Source organism: Phasianus colchicus, chromosome 40, assembly GCF_987193195.1.
Source record: "Phasianus colchicus chromosome 40, bPhaCol1.hap1.1, whole genome shotgun sequence".
Classification (NCBI taxonomy): domain Eukaryota; kingdom Metazoa; phylum Chordata; class Aves; order Galliformes; family Phasianidae; genus Phasianus; species Phasianus colchicus.
The window spans coordinates 2,015,538-2,035,072 of NC_143475.1; the positions used below are offsets into that span (position 1 = coordinate 2,015,538).

The 19,535-nt window shown below is 59.4% G+C and overlaps 1 protein-coding gene across 4 annotated transcripts; it reads right to left on the bottom strand.

The window, feature by feature from the left end:
* Positions 1–2,441: 2,441 nt before the first annotated feature.
* On the bottom strand, positions 2,442–19,488 carry LOC149913240 (serine protease 27-like). 4 transcript variants are annotated; one of them, XM_090130416.1, is made up of 6 exons: positions 16,959–19,488; positions 14,328–14,360; positions 12,347–12,515; positions 9,704–9,975; positions 4,975–5,088; positions 2,442–2,540 (listed from the first exon to the last, which is right to left on the bottom strand). In XM_090130416.1, exons 1-6 carry the CDS (start codon positions 17,116–17,118, stop codon positions 2,536–2,538), a joined length of 753 nt encoding a protein of 250 aa, XP_089986542.1. In that variant the 5' UTR covers positions 17,119–19,488; the 3' UTR covers positions 2,442–2,535. The 4 variants fall into 4 exon arrangements, with proteins under 4 accessions (XP_089986542.1, XP_089986545.1, XP_089986544.1 ...); XM_090130418.1 differs by lacking the exon at positions 4,975–5,088 and adding an exon at positions 4,535–4,555 and having other exon boundaries at positions 2,473–2,540; XM_090130417.1 differs by lacking the exon at positions 2,442–2,540 and adding an exon at positions 2,547–3,029.
* Positions 19,489–19,535: the final 47 nt, after the last annotated feature.

A 19,535-nucleotide genomic window follows, 5' to 3' on the forward strand; every position in this document is an offset into this window, starting at 1 on the left:
CTCCGAGATCCCGCCCCCTTCTCGGCCAATGGGTACGCTCGATGGGAGCGACGCCACTTCCGGGAGGCATTAGCCAATGGGGAGAGGCGGCACAGCGGCCCCTCCCTACTGACGGTGGGAGCGCGGCGCGGAGAACCCGCCCCTTCCGGGATGCGACAGCCAATGGGGAGCGTTAGAGCCGTGGCCCCGCCCACTCCGCGGGAACATCCGCCCCAAGTGTTCCTATAGGGTCAATGGGGTCCCTGTGGGGTCCCTATGGGGTCTCTATGGGGTTATCGGGTCCCTATGGGGTTCCTATGGGGTTATGAAGTCCCTATGGGGTCCTTATGGGGTCCCTATGGGGTCTCTCTGGGGTTATGGGGTCTCTATGGGGTCCCTATGGGGTTATGGGGTCCCTATGAGGTCCCTATGGGGTCTCTATGGGGTTATGGGGTCTCTATGGGGTTCCTGTGGGGTTATAGGGTCTCTATGGAGTCCCTATGGGGTTGTGGGGTCCCTGTGGGGTCCCTATGGGGTTATCGGGTCCCTATGGGGTTCCTATGGGGTTATGAAGTCCCTATGGGGTTATGGGGTCTCTATGGGGTCCCTATGGGGTTATGGGGTCCCTATGGGGTCTCTCTGGGGTTATGGGGTCTCTATGTGGTCCCTATGGGGTTATGGGGTCCCTATGAGTTCCCTATGGGGTCTCTCTGGGGTTATGGGGTCTCTATGGGGTCCCTATGGGGTCCCTATGGGGTCTCTATGAGTTCCCTATGGGGTCTCTCTGGGGTTATGGGGTCTCTATGGGGTCCCTATGGGGTTGTGGGGTCCCTGTGGGGTTCCTATGGGGTCTCTATGGGGTCCCTATGGGGTTGTGGGGTCCCTATGGGGTCCCTATGGGGTCTCTATGGGCTTATGGGGTCTCTGTGGAGAGGATGGAGATAGGGATGAAGATGAAGTTGAGGGTGAGGAGGAAGATGAGGGTGAAGATGAAGATGGGGATGGGGATGAAGATGAGGATGAGGATGGGTATGAAGTTGAAGATGAGGCTGAAGATGATGGGGATGAAGATGAGGATGGAGATGGGGATGGGGATGAAGATGAGGATGAAGATGAAGATGGGGATGGGGATGAAGATGGAGATGAAGATGAAGATGGGGATGAAGATGAGGATGAAGATGGGGATGAAGATGAAGATGAGGATGAGGATGAAGATGAGGAGGGAGATGGGGATGAGGATGGGGATGGGGATGAAGATGAAGGTGACGGAGATGGGGATGAGGACGAAGATAGAGATGAGGATGAAGATGAGGATGGAGATGGAGATGAAGATGAAGATGGGGATGAAGATGAGGATGAAGATGAAGATGAAGATGGAGATGAGGATGAAGATAGAGATGAGGATGAAGATGAGGATGGAGATGGGGATGAAGATGAAGATGAGGATGAGGATGAGGATGAAGATGAAGATGGAGATGAGGATGAAGATAGAGATGAGGATGAAGATGAGGATGGAGATGGGGATGAAGATGAAGATGAGGGTGAAGATGATGATGGGGATGAAGATGAAGATGAGGATGAAGATGAAGATGGAGATGGGGGTGGGGATGAAGATGGAGATGGGGATGAAGATGGGGATGGGGATGAAGATGAAGATGAGGACGAGGATGAAGATGAAGATGGAGATGGGGATTGGGATGAGGATGGGGACGAAGATGGGGATGAGGATGGGGATGAAGATGAAGATGAAGATGGAGATGGGGATGAAGATGAGGCTGAAGATGATGGGGATGAAGATGAAGATGGGGATGAAGATGAGGATGAGGATGAAGGTGAAGATGGAGATGGAGATGAAGATGAGGATGAAGATGAAGATGGAGATGGGGATGAGGATGAAGATGGGGATGAAGATGAAGATGAAGATGAGGATGAAGATGGGGATGGGGATGAGGATGAGGATGGGGACGAAGATGAAGATGAGGATGAAGATGAGGATGAGGATGGGTATGAAGTTGAAGATGAGGCTGAAGATGATGGGGATGAAGATGAAGATGAGGCTGAAGATGATGGGGATGAAGATGAAGATGGGGATGAGGATGAAGATGAAGATGGAGATGAAGATGAAGATGAGGATGGAGATGGGGATGAAGATGGAGATGGGGATGAGGATGAGGATGGAGATGGGGATGGGGATGAAGATGAGGATGAGGATGAAGGTGAAGATGGAGATGAAGATGAAGATGAAGATGAGGCTGAAGATGAAGACGAATCCGATGATGACGCCATGACAGCCCTTTTATTACGGCTCAGAATCCCGCGCTCACAACCAGCGCCGCGATGACGATGATGGTGACGCCGAAGGCTCCCCGCTCGCCGATGGCGGCGCCGCCGGTGACGAAGGTGACGCCGGACGCACGCCGCGCGATCCAGGCGGAGTAAGAGCTGACCCGGGTGTAAACGCCGGGCCGGTTCGGAACCGCGCAGCCCTCGCCCCAGCTCACGATGCCCACCAGCACCCAGCGCCGCCCAGACGGGCAAACCAGGGGGCCGCCCGAGTCACCCTGCGGGGAGGGGGGCGTCAGGGGGGGGGGGACACGGGGGGACACATGGGGACACATGGGGGGACACGTGGGGACACATGGGGATCCATAGGGACACGTGGGGACACATAGGGACACATGGGGACACATGGAGACACGTGGGGACACATAGAGATCAATAGGGACACATGGGGACACGTGGGGACACATGGGGATCCATAGGGACACGTGGGGACACATAGGGACACATGGGGACACATGGAGACACGTGGGGACACATAGAGATCAATAGGGACACATGGGGACACGTGGGGACACATGGGGATCCATAGGGACACGTGGGGACACATAGGGACACATGGGGACACATGGAGACACGTGGGGACACATAGAGATCAATAGGGACACATGGGGACACATGGGGACACATGGGGACACGTGGGGACACATGGGGACACATTGGGATCCATAGGGACCAGAGGGGCAAACCAGGGGGCCGCCGGAGTCACCCTGCGGGGAGGGGGGCGTCAGGGGGGTGGGGGACACGGGGGGACGGGGGGGACACATGGGGACACATAGAGATCAATAGGGACACGTGGGGACACACTGGGATCCATAGGGATCAGAGGGGCAAACCAGGGGGCCGCCAGAGTCACCCTGCGGGGAGGGGGGCGTCAGGGGGGTGGGGGGACAGGGGGGGACACATGGGGACACATAGAGATCCATAGGGACACGTGGGGACACATGGGGACACATAGAGATCCATAGGGACACGTGGGGACACATGGGGACACATTGGGATCCATAGGGACACGTGGGGACACATGGGGACACATTGGGATCCATAGGGACATGGGGACACATAGGGACACGTGGGGACACATAGAGATCCATAGGGACACGTGGGGACACATTGGGATCAATAGGGACACGTGGGGACACATAGGGACACGTGGGGACCCCATAGAGATCCATAGGGACACGTGGGGACACATTGGGGTACATTGGGACCCCACAACCCCAGACCCCTCGCCCCCTGACCCCTGACCCCTGACCTGCGCCCCCTGACCTTGCAGGTGTCCCTGATGCCCTGCGGGTAGCCGGCGCACAGCATCACCCCATAGAGACCCCCATCACCCCATAGGGACCCCATCACCCCCATAGGGACCCCATCACCCCCAAATACCCCCCATAGACACCCATATCCCCCATAGGGACCCATAGGGAACCCATAGGGACACCATCACCCCCATAGGGACCCCATAGAGACCCCATCACTCCCATAGGGACCCCATAGAGACCCCATCACCCCCATAGGGACCCCATAGAGACCCCATCACCCCATAGGGACCCCATAGGGACCCCATAACCCCATAGAGACCTTACAGAGACCCCATATCCCACATAGGGAACCCATAGGGACCCCCTACCCCCCATAGACACCCCATATCCCCCATAGAGACCCATAGGGACCCCATAGAGACCCCATAACCCCATCACCCCTCACCCCCTGCCCCTTGCCCTTTGCCCCCTGACCCCTGACCCTTGACCTCCGCCCCCTGACCTTGCAGGTGTCCCTGATGCCCTGCGGGTACCCGGCGCACAGCATCACCCCATAGAGACCCCCATCACCCCATAGAGACCCCATCACCCCATAGAGACCCCATCACCCCCATAAGGAGCCCATAGGGACTCCATAGGGACCCCATAACCCCATAGAGACCCCATAGGGACCCCATAACCCCATAGGGACCCCATCACCCCCATAGGGACCCCATAGGGACCCCATATCCCCCATAGAGACCCCATAGGGACCCCATAACCCCATAGAGACCCCATCACCCCCATAGGGACCCCATCACCCCATAGAGACCCCATCACCCCATAGGGACCCCATAACCCCATAGGGACCCCATAGAGACCCCATATCCCAAATAGGGACCCCATAACCCCATCACCCCCTGCCCCCTGCCCCTTGCCCTTTGCCCCCTGACCCCTGACCTGCGCCCCCTGACCTTGCAGGTGTCCCTGATGCCCTGCGGGTACCCGGCGCACAGCATAACCCCATAGAGACCCCCATCACCCCATAGAGACCCCATACCCCCCATAGGGACCCCATCACCCCCATAGGGACCCCATAGAGACCCCATAACCCCATAGGGACCCCATACCCCCCATCGAGACCCCATCACCCCCATAGGGACCCCATAGGGACCCCATAACCCCATACAGACCCCATACCCCCCATAGGGACCCCATCACCCCCATAGGGACCCCATAGAGACCCCATAACCCCATAGGGACCCCATCACCCCCATAGGGACCCCATCACCCCCATAGGGACCCCATAGAGACCCCATATCCCAAATAGGGACCCCATAACCCCATCACCCCCTGCCCCCTGCCCCTTGCCCTTCACCCCCTGACCCCTGACCCCTGACCTGCGCCCCCTGACCTTGCAGGTGTCCCTGATGCCCTGCGGGTAGCCGGCGCACAGCATGTCGTCGCGGACGCGGCGCGGCGGCAGCGCGGTGCCCATGTGGGTGCCGTAGAGGCGGCGGCACAGCGCCTGCGCCATCAGCGGCACCGCCACCTCCTGCAGCCGCCGCGGCGACGGCAGGTCCTCTGCGCCACACGTCAGACCCACGCACGCCCCACAGCCGACCAAAGGGGGCCCGTAGGGACCCAGAAACCCCATAGGGACCCATAGGGACCCATAGGGACCCATAGAGACCCAAAGGGACCCATAGAACCCATACAGACCCATAGGGACCCATAGAACCCATAGGGACCCATAGAGACCCATAGAACCCATACAGACCCATAGGGACCCATAGAACCCATAGGGACCCATAGAGACCCACAGACCCACGCACGCCCCACAGCCAACCAAAGGGGGCCCGTAGGGACCCAGAAACCCCATAGGGACCCATAGGGACCCATAGAACCCATAGGGACCCATAGAGACCCAAAGGGACCCATAGAGACCCATAGAACCCATAGAGACCCATAGGGACCCATAGAGACCCACAGACCCACGCACGCCCCACAGCCAACCAAAGGGGGCCCGTAGGGACCCACAGAACCCACGGGGACCCATAGGGACCCATAGAACCCATAGGGACCCATAGACACACATAGAGACCCATAGGGACCCATAAACCCCATAGGGACCCATAGGGACCCATAAACCCCATAGGGACCCATAGGGACCCATAGAACCCATAGGGACCCATAGGGACCCATAGAACCCCAGAGAGACCCATAGGGACCCATAGAACCCATAGAGACCCATAGGGACCCATAGAACCCATAGAGACCCATAGGGACCCATAGAGACCCACAGACCCACGCACGCCCCACAGCCAACCAAAGGGGACCCGTAGGGACCCATAAACCCCATAGAGACACATAGGGACCCATAGAACCCATACAGACCCATAGAACCCACGGGGACATGTAGGGACCCATAGGGACCCATAGGGACCCATAGAGACCCATAGAACCCATAGAGACCCATAGGGACCCATAAACCCCATAGGGACCCATAGGGACCCACAGAACCCATAGGGACCCATAGAGACACATAGAGACCCCATAGATCCCATAGGGACCCCATAGACCCCATAGAGACCCATAGGGACCCATAGAGACCCACAGACCCACGCACGCCCCACAGCCAACCAAAGGGGACCCGTAGGGACCCATAAACCCCATAGAGACACATAGGGACCCATAGAACCCATACAGACCCATAGAACCCACGGGGACATGTAGGGACCCATAGGGACCCATAGGGACCCATAGAGACCCATAGAACCCATAGAGACCCATAGGGACCCATAAACCCCATAGGGACCCATAGGGACCCACAGAACCCATAGGGACCCATAGAGACACATAGAGACCCCATAGATCCCATAGGGACCCCATAGACCCCATAGAGACCCATAGGGACCCATAGAGACCCACAGACCCACGCACGCCCCACAGCCAACCAAAGGGGACCCGTAGGGACCCATAAACCCCATAGAGACACATAGGGACCCATAGAACCCATACAGACCCATAGAACCCACGGGGACATGTAGGGACCCATAGGGACCCATAGGGACCCATAGAGACCCATAGAACCCATAGAGACCCATAGGGACCCATAAACCCCATAGGGACCCATAGGGACCCACAGAACCCATAGGGACCCATAGAGACACATAGAGACCCCATAGATCCCATAGGGACCCCATAGACCCCATAGAGACCCATAGGGACCCATAGAGACCCATAGGGACCCATAAACCCCATAGGGACCCAGAGAGACCCAGAGAGACCCCATAGACCCCAGAGAGACCCATAGAGACCCATAGGGACCCATAGAACCCCAGAGAGACCCATAGACACCCACAGACACCATAGGGACCCATAGGGACTGATAGGGACCCACAGAACCCATAGGGACCCATAGAGACCCACAGACCCACACACGCCCCACAGCCAACCAAAGGGGGCCCGTAGGGACCCATAAACCCCATAGGGACCCATAGGGACCCATAGAACCCATAGGGACCCATAGGGACCCATAGGGACCCCATAGACCCCATAGGGACCCCATAGACCCCATAGAGACCCATAGGGACCCATAGGGACCCATAGAACCCATAGAGACCCATAGGGACCCATAAACCCCATAGGGACCCATAGGGACCCATAGAGCCCCATAGCGACCCCAGACCCCATAGAGCCCCATAGAGACCCCACAGAGACCCCATCCCCCATAACGACCCCACAGAGACCCCATAGAACCCCATAGAGACCCCAGACCCCATAGAGCCCCATAGCGACCCCATAACGACCCCACAGAGACCCCATAAAGACCCATAGAGACCCCATAGAGACCCCAGACCCCATAATGACCCCATAGCGACCCCATAACGGCCCCACACAGACCCCAGACCCCACAAAGCCCCATAGCGACCCCATAACGACCCCACACAGACCCCACAAAGCCCCATAGCGACCCCATAACGACCCCACACAGACCCCACAGAGCCCCATAGAGACCCCAGACCCTATAGAGACCCCATAGAGCCCCCAGACCCCATAGCTACCCCACAGAGACCCCATAAAGACCCATAGAGACCCCATAGAGACCCCAGACCCCACAAAGCCCCATAACGACCCCATAACGACTCCACAGAGACCCCATAAAGACCCATAGCGACCCCACAGAGACCCCACAGAGCCCCCATCCCCCATAGCGACCCCACAGAGACCCCATAAAGATCCATAGAGACCCCAGACCCCATAGCGAACCCACAGAGCCCCCATCCCCCATAACGACCCCACAGAGACCACATAAAGACCCATAGAGACCCCAGACCCCATAGAGCCCCATAGCGACCCCACAGAGACCCCATAAAGCCCCATAGAGACCCCATAGAGCCCCCAGACCCCATAACGACCCCACAGAGACCCCATAAAGACCCATAGAGACCCCACAGAGACCCCATAACGACCCCACAGAGACCCCACAGAGCCCCCATCCCCCATAACGACCCTACAGAGACCCCACAGAGCCCCATAGAGCCCCATAGAGACTCCACAGAGCCCCATAAAGACCCATAGAGACCCCAGACCCCATAACGACCCCACAGAGACCCCATAGAACCCCATAGAGACCCCATAGAGACCCCAGACCCCACAAAGCCCCATAGCGACCCCATAACGACCCCACACAGACCCCAGACCCCACAAAGCCCCATAGCGACCCCATAACGACCCCACAGAGACCCCATAGAACCCTATAGAGACCCCATAGAGACCCCAGACCCCATAACGACCCCACAAAGACCCCACAGAGCCCCATAGAGACCCCATAGAGACCCCAGACCCCACAAAGCCCCATAACGACCCCATAACGACCCCACACAGACCCCATAGAGACCCCAGATCCCATAACGACCCCACAGAGACCCCATAGAACCCCATAGAGACCCCATAGAGACCCCAGACCCCATAACGACCCCACAGAGACCCCATAGAACCCCATAGAGACCCCATAGAGACCCCAGACCCCATAAAGCCCCATAGCGACCCCATAACGACCCCACACAGACCCCAGACCCCACAAAGCCCCATAGCGACCCCATAACGACCCCACAGAGACCCCATAGAACCCTATAGAGACCCCATAGAGACCCCAGACCCCATAACGACCCCACACAGACCCCACAGAGCCCCATAGAGACCTCATAGAGACCCCAGACCCCACAAAGCCCCATAACGACCCCATAACGACCCCACACAGACCCCATAGAGACCCCAGACCCCATAACGACCCCACAGAGACCCCATAGAACCCCATAGAGACCCCAGACCCCATAAAGCCCCATAGCGACCCCATAACGACCCTACACAGACCCCACAAAGCCCCATAGCGACCCCATAACGACCCCACACAGACCCCCTAAAGACCCACAGAGACCCCAGACCCCATAACGACCCCACACAGACCCCACAGAGCCCCACAGAGACCCCAGACCCCATAACGACCCCACAAAGCCCCATAGCGACCCCATAAGGACCCCACACAGACCCCACAGAGCCCCATAGAGACCTCAGACCCTATAGAGACCCCATAGAGACCCCAGACCCCACAAAGCCCCATAGCGACCCCATAACGACCCCACACAGACCCCACAGAGCCCCATAGAGACCCCATCCCCCATAACGACCTCACAGAGACCCCACAGAGCCCCATAGAGACCCCATAAAGCCCCATAGCGACCCCATAATGACCCCACACAGACCCCATAGAGACCCCATAGAGACCCCAGACCCCATAACGACCCCACAGTGACCCCAGACCCCATAACGACCCCACAAAGCCCCATAGCGACCCCATAACGACCCCACACAGACCCCACAGAGCCCCATAGAGACCCCAGACCCTATAGAGACCCCATAGAGACCCCAGACCCCATAACGACCCCACAGAGACCCCATAGAACCCCATAGAGACCCCAGACCCCACAAAGCCCCATAACGACCCCATAACGACTCCACAGAGACCCCATAAAGACCCATAGAGACCCCATAGAGACCCCAGACCCCATAACGACCCCACAGAGACCCCATAGAGACCCCAGACCCCATAAGGACCCCACACAGACCCCCCCTCTCACCTCCTTCCCCGATGTCCCCCCACCCGGTGGCCACACATCGGGTCCCGGCAGGGAAATTCAACGTAGGGCTGGGCAAACAAACGGGGGCTACGGTGGCCCCATAAGCGACGGCTCGGGCCAGTTGGGCTAAGGCGATGTCCCCGCTGGTGGCCTCCCCCGCGTAGGCCGGGTGGGGGAGCAGGCGGTCCAGTGGCACGGTTCTGTTGTGACTCCGTGGCCCGGAAAGTTCCTGGACCCCCAGCAGAACCGAATATTTCCGGGGGTCCAAACTCCTGGGGGAGGGGAGGAGGAGGCAAGAGGTGAGGCCACCGTGGCTACCGGCGGGGTCGTGTTGGCCACCATTGGGTTCTGTTGGGTCCCATTGGGTTCTGTTGGCTCCCATTGGGTTCTGTTGGACACCATTGGGTCCCACTGGGTCCCATTGGGTTCTGTTGGCCACCATTGGGTTCTGTTGGGTTCTGTTGGCCACCATTGGGTTCTGTTGGCCACCATTGGGTTCTGTTGGGTTCTGTTGGCCACCATTGGGTTCTGTTGGCCACCATTGGGTCCTGTTGGGTTCTGTTGGCCACCATTGGGTTCTGTTGGCCACTGTTGGGTCCCATTGGGTCCCATTGGGTTCTGTTGGCCACCATTGGGTTCTGTTGGCCACCACTGGGTTCTGTTGGCCACCGTTGGGTCCCACTGGGTCCCATTGGGTTCCATAGGGACCCATAGATCCCCACAGATCCCCCATACGACCCCATAGATCCCCCATAGAACCGCACAGATCCCCCATACGACCCCATAGAGCCCCACAGATCCCCCATACGACCCCATAGAGCCCCACAGATCCCCCATACGACCCCACAGAGCCCCACAGATCCTCCATACGACCCCATAGAGCCCCATAGATCCCCATAGATCCCCCATACGACCCCATAGAGCCCCACAGAGCCCCCATACGACCCCATAGAGCCCCATAAAACCCCATAGATCCCCCATACAACCCCATAGAACCGCACAGATCCCCCTAGGACTCCATAGAGCCCCACAGATCCCCCATAGGACCCCATAGAACCCCATAGATCCCCACAGATCCCCCATACGACCCCATAGATCCCCACAGATCCCCCTAGGACCCCATAGAGCCCTACAGATCCCCCATACGACCCCACAGAGCCCCATAGAACCCCACAGATCCCCCATACGACCCCATAGAGCCCCCACAGAGCCCCCATACAACCCTATAGACCCCCCATACGACCCCATAGGGACCCACAGAGCCCCATAGAGCCCCACAGATCCCCCATTCGACCCCATAGAGCCCCACAGATCCCCCATACGACCCCATAGAGCCCCACAGATCCCCCATACAACCCCATAGAACCCCACATATCCCCCTAGGACCCCATAGAGCCCCACAGATCCCCCATACGTCCCCATAGAGCCCCGCAGATCCCCCATAGGACCCCATAGAGCCCCACAGATCCCCCATACGACCCCATAGGGACCCACAGAGCCTCATAGAGCCCCATAGATCCCCCATACGACCCCATAGGGAAACACAGAGCCCCATAGAGCCCCATAGATCCCCCATACGACCCCATAGAGCCCCCACAGAGCCCCCATACGACCCCATAGAGCCCCCACAGAGCCCCCATACAACCCTATAGACCCCCCATACGACCCCATAGAGCCCCACAGAGCCCCCATACGACCCCATAGAGGCCCCATAGAGCCCTCATACGACCCCATAGAGCCCCACAGAGCCCCCATACGACCCCATAGGGCCCCACAGAGCCCCATACGACCCCATAGGGCCCCACAGAGCCCCCATACGACCCCATAGAACCCCATAGAGCCCCACAGATCCCCCATAAGACCCCATACAGCCCCATAGAGCCCTCATACGACCCCATAGAGCCCCACAGAGCCCCCATACGACCCCATAGGGCCCCACAGAGCCCCATACGACCCCATAGGGCCCCACAGAGCCCCCATACGACCCCATAGAACCCCATAGAGCCCCACAGATCCCCCATAAGACCCCATACAGCCCCATAGAGCCCTCATACGACCCCATAGAGCCCCCATACGACCCCATAGAGCCCCATAGATCCCCATAGATCCCCCATACAACCCCATAGAGCCCCACAGATCCCCCATACGACCCCATAGAGCCCCACAGAGCCCCCATACGACCCCATAGAGCCCCACAGATCCCCCATACGACCCCATAGAGCCCTACAGATCCCCCATAAGACCCCATAGAACCCCACAGATTCCCCATACAACCCCATAGAACCCCACAGATTCCCCATACGACCCCATAGGGACCCACAGATCCCCCATATGACCCCATAGAGCCCCACAGATCCCCCATACAACCCCATAGAACCCCATAGAACCCCATAGAACCCCATAGGGACCCACAGATCCCCCATATGACCCCATAGAGCCCCACAGATCCCCCATACGACCCCACAGAGCCCCATAGAACCCCACAGATCCCCCATACGACCCCATAGAGCCCCCACAGAGCCCCCATACAACCCTATAGACCCCCCCATACGACCCCATAGAGCCGCACAGACCCCCCCCAAAACCCCCCAAAACCCCATAGAGCCCCTCTGCCCCCCCCCCCCCCCCCGTTTCCCCACTCACCCCTGGAAACAGTGGGCGGCCGTCAGCACCCACTGCGGGGCCACGAGGGAAACCCCACAGATGTGGGTCCCGTCCCTCAGCAGGCTGCCCTGCCACGGCCACTGCCCCGCATCCGCGTCCTCGCCCCCCACATTGCGCCGGGACCCCACAGCCAGGGGGCGACCGCAGGCTGAGAGGACACCGAGGTGTGGGGTGGGGGTCAGGGGGGGGTCCCTATGGGGTCGTATGGGGGATCTGTGGGGCTCTATGGGGTCGTATGGGGGATCTGTGGGGCTCTATGGGGTCGTATGGGGGATCTGTGAGTCCCTATGGGGTTCTATGGGGTTCTATGGGGTCGTATGGGGGCTCTATGGGGTTGTATGAGGGATCTATGGGGCTCTATGGGGTTGTATGGGTCCCTGTGGGGTCGTATGGGGGATCTATGGGGCTCTATGGGGTCGTATGGGGGATCTGTGGGGCTCTATGGGGTTGTATGGGGGATCTATGGGGATCTATGGGGCTCTATGGGGTCGTATGGGGGCTCTATGGGGTCGTATGAGGGCTCTATGGGGCTCTGTGGGGTCTTATGGGGGCTCTGTGGGGCTCTATGGGGTTCTATGGGGTCGTATGGGGGCTCTGTGGGGCTCTATGGGGTCGTATGGGGGATCTGTGGGGCTCTATGGGGTCGTATGGGGGGTCTATAGGGTTGTATGGGGGCTCTGTGGGGTTCTATGGGGCTCTATGGGGTCGTATGAGGGATCTGTGGGGCCCTATGGGGTCGTATGGGGGCTCTGTGGGTCCCTATGGGGTCGTATGGGGGATCTGTAGGGTTCTCTGGGGTCGTATGGGGGCTCTGTGGGGTTCTATGGGGCTCTATGGGGTCGTATGGGGGATCTATGGGGCTCTATGGGGTCGTATGGGGGATCTGTGGGGCTCTATGGGGGATCTATGGGGCTCTATGGGGTCGTATGAGGGATCTGTGGGGCCCTATGGGGTCGTATGGGGGATCTGTAGGGTTCTCTGGGGTCGTATGGGGGCTCTGTGGGGTTCTATGGGGTTCTATGGGGTCGTATGGGGGATCTGTGGGGCTCTATGGGGTCGTATGGGGGCTCTGTGGGGCTCTATGGGGTTCTATGGGGTTTTATGGGGTTCTATGGGGTTGTATGGGGCCTCTGTGGGTCCCTATGGTGTTAAGTGGGGGTCTATGGGGTTCTATGGGGCTCTATGGGGTCGTATGGGGGCTCTATGGGGCTCTATGGGGTCGAATGAGGGATCTATGGGGCTCTATGGGGTCGTATGGGGGATCTGTGGGGCTCTGTGGGGCTCTATGGGGTCGTATGGGGGATCTGTGGGGCTCTGTGGGGCTCTATGGGGTCGTATGGGGGCTCTATAGGTTCCTATGGGGGATCTGTGGGGTCTCTATGGGGCTCTGTGGGGCTCTGTGGGTCACTATGGGATCTATGGGGCTCTATGGGGCGCTATGGGGTGGCTGTGGGGCATTTTTGGGCTCTATGGGGTGTTGTGGGCTTCTGTGGGGCTCTATGGGGTTGCATGGGGCAGTTATGGGGCGCTATGGGGCAGTTATGGGGCGCTATGGGGCAGTAATGGGGCGCTATGGGGCAATAGTGGGGTGATATGGGGCAGTTATGGGGCGCTATGGGGCACTATGGGGTGCTATGGGGCAGTTATGGGGCGCTATGGGGCAGTAATGGGGTGCTATGGGGCAGTAATGGGGCGCTATGGGGCACTATGGGGCAGCTATGGGGCAGCTATGGGGCGGCTATAGGGCAGCTGTGGGGCAGCTATGGGGCAGCTATGGGGCAGCTGTGGGGCAGTTATGGGGCAGCTATGGGGCAGCTATGGGGCAGCCGTGGGGCAGCTGTGGGGCAGCTATGGGGCAGCTGTGGGGCAGCTGTGGGGCAGCCATGGGGCAGCTGTGGGGCAGCTATGGGGCAGCTGTGGGGCAGTTGTGGGGCAGCTATGGGGCAGCTGTGGGGCTCACCCGGCTCTTGCCGTGCTGGATCCGACGCCTTCACTGCAGGGGGGGGAAATGGGGGTGGGGTCAGAGTGGGACCCCCAACCCCAAATCCCCCAAAACCCCCAAAATCCCCCCAAAATCCCCCCAAAATCCCCCCAAAATCCCCCCAAATCCCAAACCTCCAACCCCAAATCCCCCAAATCCCCCCAAATCCCAAACCCCCAAACCCAAATCCCCCCCAAATCCCCCCCAAACCCCCCAAAATCCCCCCCCAGTTTCCCCCAAAATCCCAAACCCCAAATCCCCCAAATCCCCCCATATCCCAAACCCCCAAACTCCAAATCCCCCCAATATCCCAAATCCCCCCATATCCCAAACTCCCAACCCCAAACCCCCCCAGTTTCCCCCAAAATCCCAAACCCCAAATCTCCCCAAATCCCCCCACAAACCCCAAACCCCCAACCCCAAATCCCCCCCAAATCCCCCAAATCCCCCCCAAATGCCCCCATATCCCAAACCTTCAACCCCAAATCCCCCCCAGTTTCCCCCAAAATCCCAAACCCCAAATCTCCCCAAATCCCCCCACAAACCCCAAACCCCCAACCCCAAATCCCCCCCAAATCCCCCAAATCCCCCCATATCCCAAAGCCCCAACCCCAAATCCCCCCCAGTTTCCCCCAAAATCCCAAATCCCAAACCCCAAATCCCCCCAAACCCCCCAAAATCCCCCCCCTAAATCCTCCCCATATCCCAAACCCCCAACCCCAAATCCCCCCCAGTTTCCCCCAAAATCCCAAACCTCCAACCCCAAATCCCCCAAATCCCCCCCATATACCAAACCTCCAACCCCAAGTCCCCCCAAGATCCCCCCAAATCCCAAACTCCCAACCCCAAACCCCCCCAGTTTCCCCCAAAACCCCAAACCCCCAACCCCAAATCCCCCCCAGTTTCCCCCAAATCCCAAATCCCAAACCCCAAATCCCCCCAAATCCCCCCACATCCCCCAAACCCCCAACCCCAAATCCCCCCCATATCCCATGGCCAGCGCCGCCCCACAGATGTGGGGCTGCCCCATAGCATCCTCACAACCCCATAGATCTCAGCCTGCCCCATAGATGTGGGGCTGCCCCATAGCATCCCCATGTCCCCAGCACCACCCCACAGATGTGGGGCTGCCCCATAGCATCCTCACAACCCCATAGATCTCAGCCTGCCCCATAGATGTGGGGCAGCCCCATAGCATCCTCACAACCCCATAGATCTCAGCCTGCCCCATAGATCCATAGATGTGGGGCAGCCCCATAGCATCCTCACAACCCCATAGATCTCAGCCTGCCCCATAGATCCATAGATGTGGGGCAGCCCCATAGCATCCCCATGTCCCCAGCGCTGCCCCATAGATGTGGGGCTGCCCCATAGCATCCTCACTACCCCATAGATCTGAGGCTGCCCCATAGCATCCCCAGTGCCGCCCCATAGATGTGGGGCAGCCCCATAGCATCCCCATGTCCCCAGCGCTGCCCCATAGATGTGGGGCTGCCCCATAGCATCCTCACTACCCCATAGATCTGAGGCTGCCCCATAGCGCCCCCAGCGCCGCCCCATAGATGTGGGGCAGCCCCATAGCATCCCCATGTGCCCAGCGCCGCCCCATAGATGTGGGGCAGCCCCATAGCATCCTCACAACCCCATAGATCTGAGGCTGCCCCATAGAGCCCCCAGCGCCGCCCCATAGATGTGGGGCTGCCCCATAGCATCCCCATGTGCCCAGCGCCGCCCCATAGATGTGGGGCAGCCCCATAGCATCCTCACAACCCCATAGATCTCACCCTGCCCCATAGCGCCCCCACGTCCCCAACGCCGCCCCACAGATGTGGGGCAGCCCCATAGCATCCTCACAACCCCATAGATCTCACCCTGCCCCATAGCGTCCCCAGCGCCGCCCCATAGATGTGGGGCAGCCCCATAGCATCCTCACAGCCCCATAGATCTCAGCCTGCCCCATAGCGCCCCCACGTCCCCAGCGCTGCCCCATAGATGTGGGGCTGCTCCATAGCATCCCCATGTCCCCAGCGCTGCCCCATAGATGTGGGGCAGCCCCATAGCATCCTCACAACCCCATAGATCTGAGGCTGCCCCATAGCGCCCCCATGTCCCCAGAACTGCCCCACAGATGTAGGGCTGCCCCATAGCATCCCCATGTGCCCAGCGCCGCCCCATAGATGTGGGGCTGCCCCATAGCATCCTCACAGCCCCATAGATCTCAGCCTGCCCCATAGATGTGGGGCAGCCCCATAGCATCCTCACAACCCCATAGATCTCAGCCTGCCCCATAGATGTGGGGCTGCCCCATAGCATCCTCACAACCCCATAGATCTCAGCCTGCCCCATAGATGTGGGGCTGCCCCATAGCATCCTCACAACCCCATAGATCTCACCCTGCCCCATAGCGTCCCCAGCGCCGCCCCACAGATGTGGGGCAGCCCCATAGCATCCTCACAACCCCATAGATCTCACCCTGCCCCATAGCGCCCCCACGTCCCCAACGCCGCCCCATAGACGTAGGTCTGCCCCACATCTTCCCCCCCCCGAACCCGCAGCTCTGCCCCACACTTATGGGGCGGCCCCACACTTATGGGGCGGCCCCACACCCACCTGCGTGCGCTGCGTTCTCCCAGCCGTCCCCATCGCAGTGGGGCAGCGGGGCGGATTTCGGGACGAGGATGAAGAAGAGGAAGAGGAGGAAGAGGAAGGCGATCTGTGGGGCGCCCATGGGATCCCGGCCTCTCTCAGCCCCACCGATTTCACCCCACATTTCTGGGGTGGGGATGTGTGGGGCGGAGCCGGGAGTCACCCGACGGGTTCCCCCACCTCCCCCGCTTATGGGGTCAGCATAGGGACAGCTTCAATGGGGTGAAATGTGGGGCGGGCGGGGGGTCGCGACGCCTCCCCTCGGCCCCATAAGCGCCGCCCCATAGCTGTAGGGTAGGGTGTGGGGTGTGGGGTGTGTGGGGGGGGACTTATGGGGTTGACGCCCCAACGCGACAGGGGAGCGACGTGTCCCGACAGGAGCTTGTGGGGTGGGGACCCATAAGTGTGGGGTGGAACCCCATAAGTGTGGGGTGGGACCCCCAAGTGTGGGGTGGGACCCATAAGTGTGGGGTGGGACCCACAAGTTTGGGGTGGGACCCATAAGTTTTGGCTTGGGACCCCCGTAAGTTTGGGGTGGGATCCACAAGTGTGGGGTGGGACCCATAAGTGTGGGGTGGGACCCATAAATTTGGGGTGGGACCCATAAGTTTTGGCTTGGGATCCCCATAAGTTTGGAGTGGGGACCCCCAAGTGTGGGGTGGGACCCATAAGTTTGGGGTGGGACCCCCAAGTGTGGGGTGGGACCCCCAAGTTTGGTTTGGGACCCATAAGTTTGGCGTGGGACCCCCAAGTTTGGGGTGGGATCCCCAAATGTGGGTTGGGACCCATAAGTTTGGGGTGGGACCCCAAGTATGGGGGGGGGAACCATAAGTTTGGCGTGGGACCCACAAGTTTGGGTTGGGACCCACAAGTGTGGGGTGGGACCCATAAGTGTGGGGTGGGACCCATAAGTGTGGGGTGGGACCCATAAGTTTGGGTTGGGACCCATAAGTGTGTGAGACCCCACAGAGCCCCATAGAGACCCATAGAGCCCAGCAGTGCCCCATAGAGCCCCATAGAGACCCACAGAGACCCACAGAGCCCCACAGAACCCCATAGAGACCCATAGAGCTGCACAGAGCCCCACAGAGCCCCATAGAGCCCCACAAAGCCCCATAGAGACCCATAGAGACCCCATAGAGCCCCATAGAGATGCCATAGAGCCCCATAGACCCCATAGAGACTCACAGAGCCCCACAGAAACCCCATCGAGCCCCATAGAACCCCATAGAGACCCCATAGAGTCCCACAGAGCCACATAGAGACCCCATAGAGACTCATAGTGCCCAGCAGTGCCCCATAGAGCCCCATAGAACCTCATAGAGACCCATAGAGACCCCATAAAGACCCCATAGAGTCCCATAGAAAGCCCACAGAGCCCAGCAGTGCCCCATAGAGCCCCATAGAGCCCCACAAAGCCCCATAGAGATCCCATAGAGACCCATAGAACCCCATAGAGACCCCATAGAGACCCCATAGAGACCCCACAGTGCACAACAGTGCCCCATAGATCCCCATAGAGACCCCATAGACCCCATAAAGACCCACAGAGCCCCACAAAGCCCCATAGAGATCCCATAGAGACCCATAGAGACCCCATAGAGCCCCCATAGAGCCCCATAGTGCCCAGCAGTGCCCCATAGAGCCCCATAGAACCCCATAGAGCCCCATAGAGACCCCATAGAGACTCACAGAGCCCCATAGAAACCCCATAGAACCCCATAGTGCCCAGCAGTGCCCCATACAGCCCCATAGATCCCCATAGAGACCCCAGAGCCCCATAAAGACCCTATAGAGACTCACACAGCCCCATAGAGACCCCATAGAGCCCCACAAAGCCCCATAGAGACCCATAGAGCCCCATAGAGCCCCCATAGAAACCCATAGTGCCCAGCAGTGCCCCATAGAGCCCCATAGAACCTCATAGAGACCCATAGTGCCCAACAGTGCCCCATAGATCCCCATAGAGACCCATAGAGCCCCATAGAAAGCCCACAGAGCCCAGCAGTGCCCCATAGAGCCCCACAAAGCCCCATAGAGACCCATAGAGACCCCATAGAACCCCATAGAGACCCATAGTGCCCAGCAGTGCCCCATAGAGCCCCATAGAACCCCACAGAGCCCCATAGAGACCCCATAGAGACTCACAGAGCCCCATAGAAACCCCATAGAGCCCCATAGAGCCCCATAGAGATGCCATAGAGCCCAGCAGTGCCCCATAGAGCCCCATAGAGACCCACGGAGCCCCATAGAGACCCCACAGTGCCCCATAGAACCCCATAGAAACCCCATAGAGCCCCATAGAAACCCCATAGAGCCCCATAGCGGCCCCATAGTGCCCAGCAGTGCCCCATCGAGCCCCATAGAACCCCATAGAGCTGCACAGAGCCCCATAGAGCCGCCTAGAGCCCCATAGAGATGCATAGAGCCCCCATAGAGCCCCACGGAGCCCAGCAGCGCCCGATAAACGACCCCACAGAGCCCTAAAAGCCCCCTCCCCACTCTCCCCCCTCCCACCCCCCCCAAAATGGCGGCGGCCGC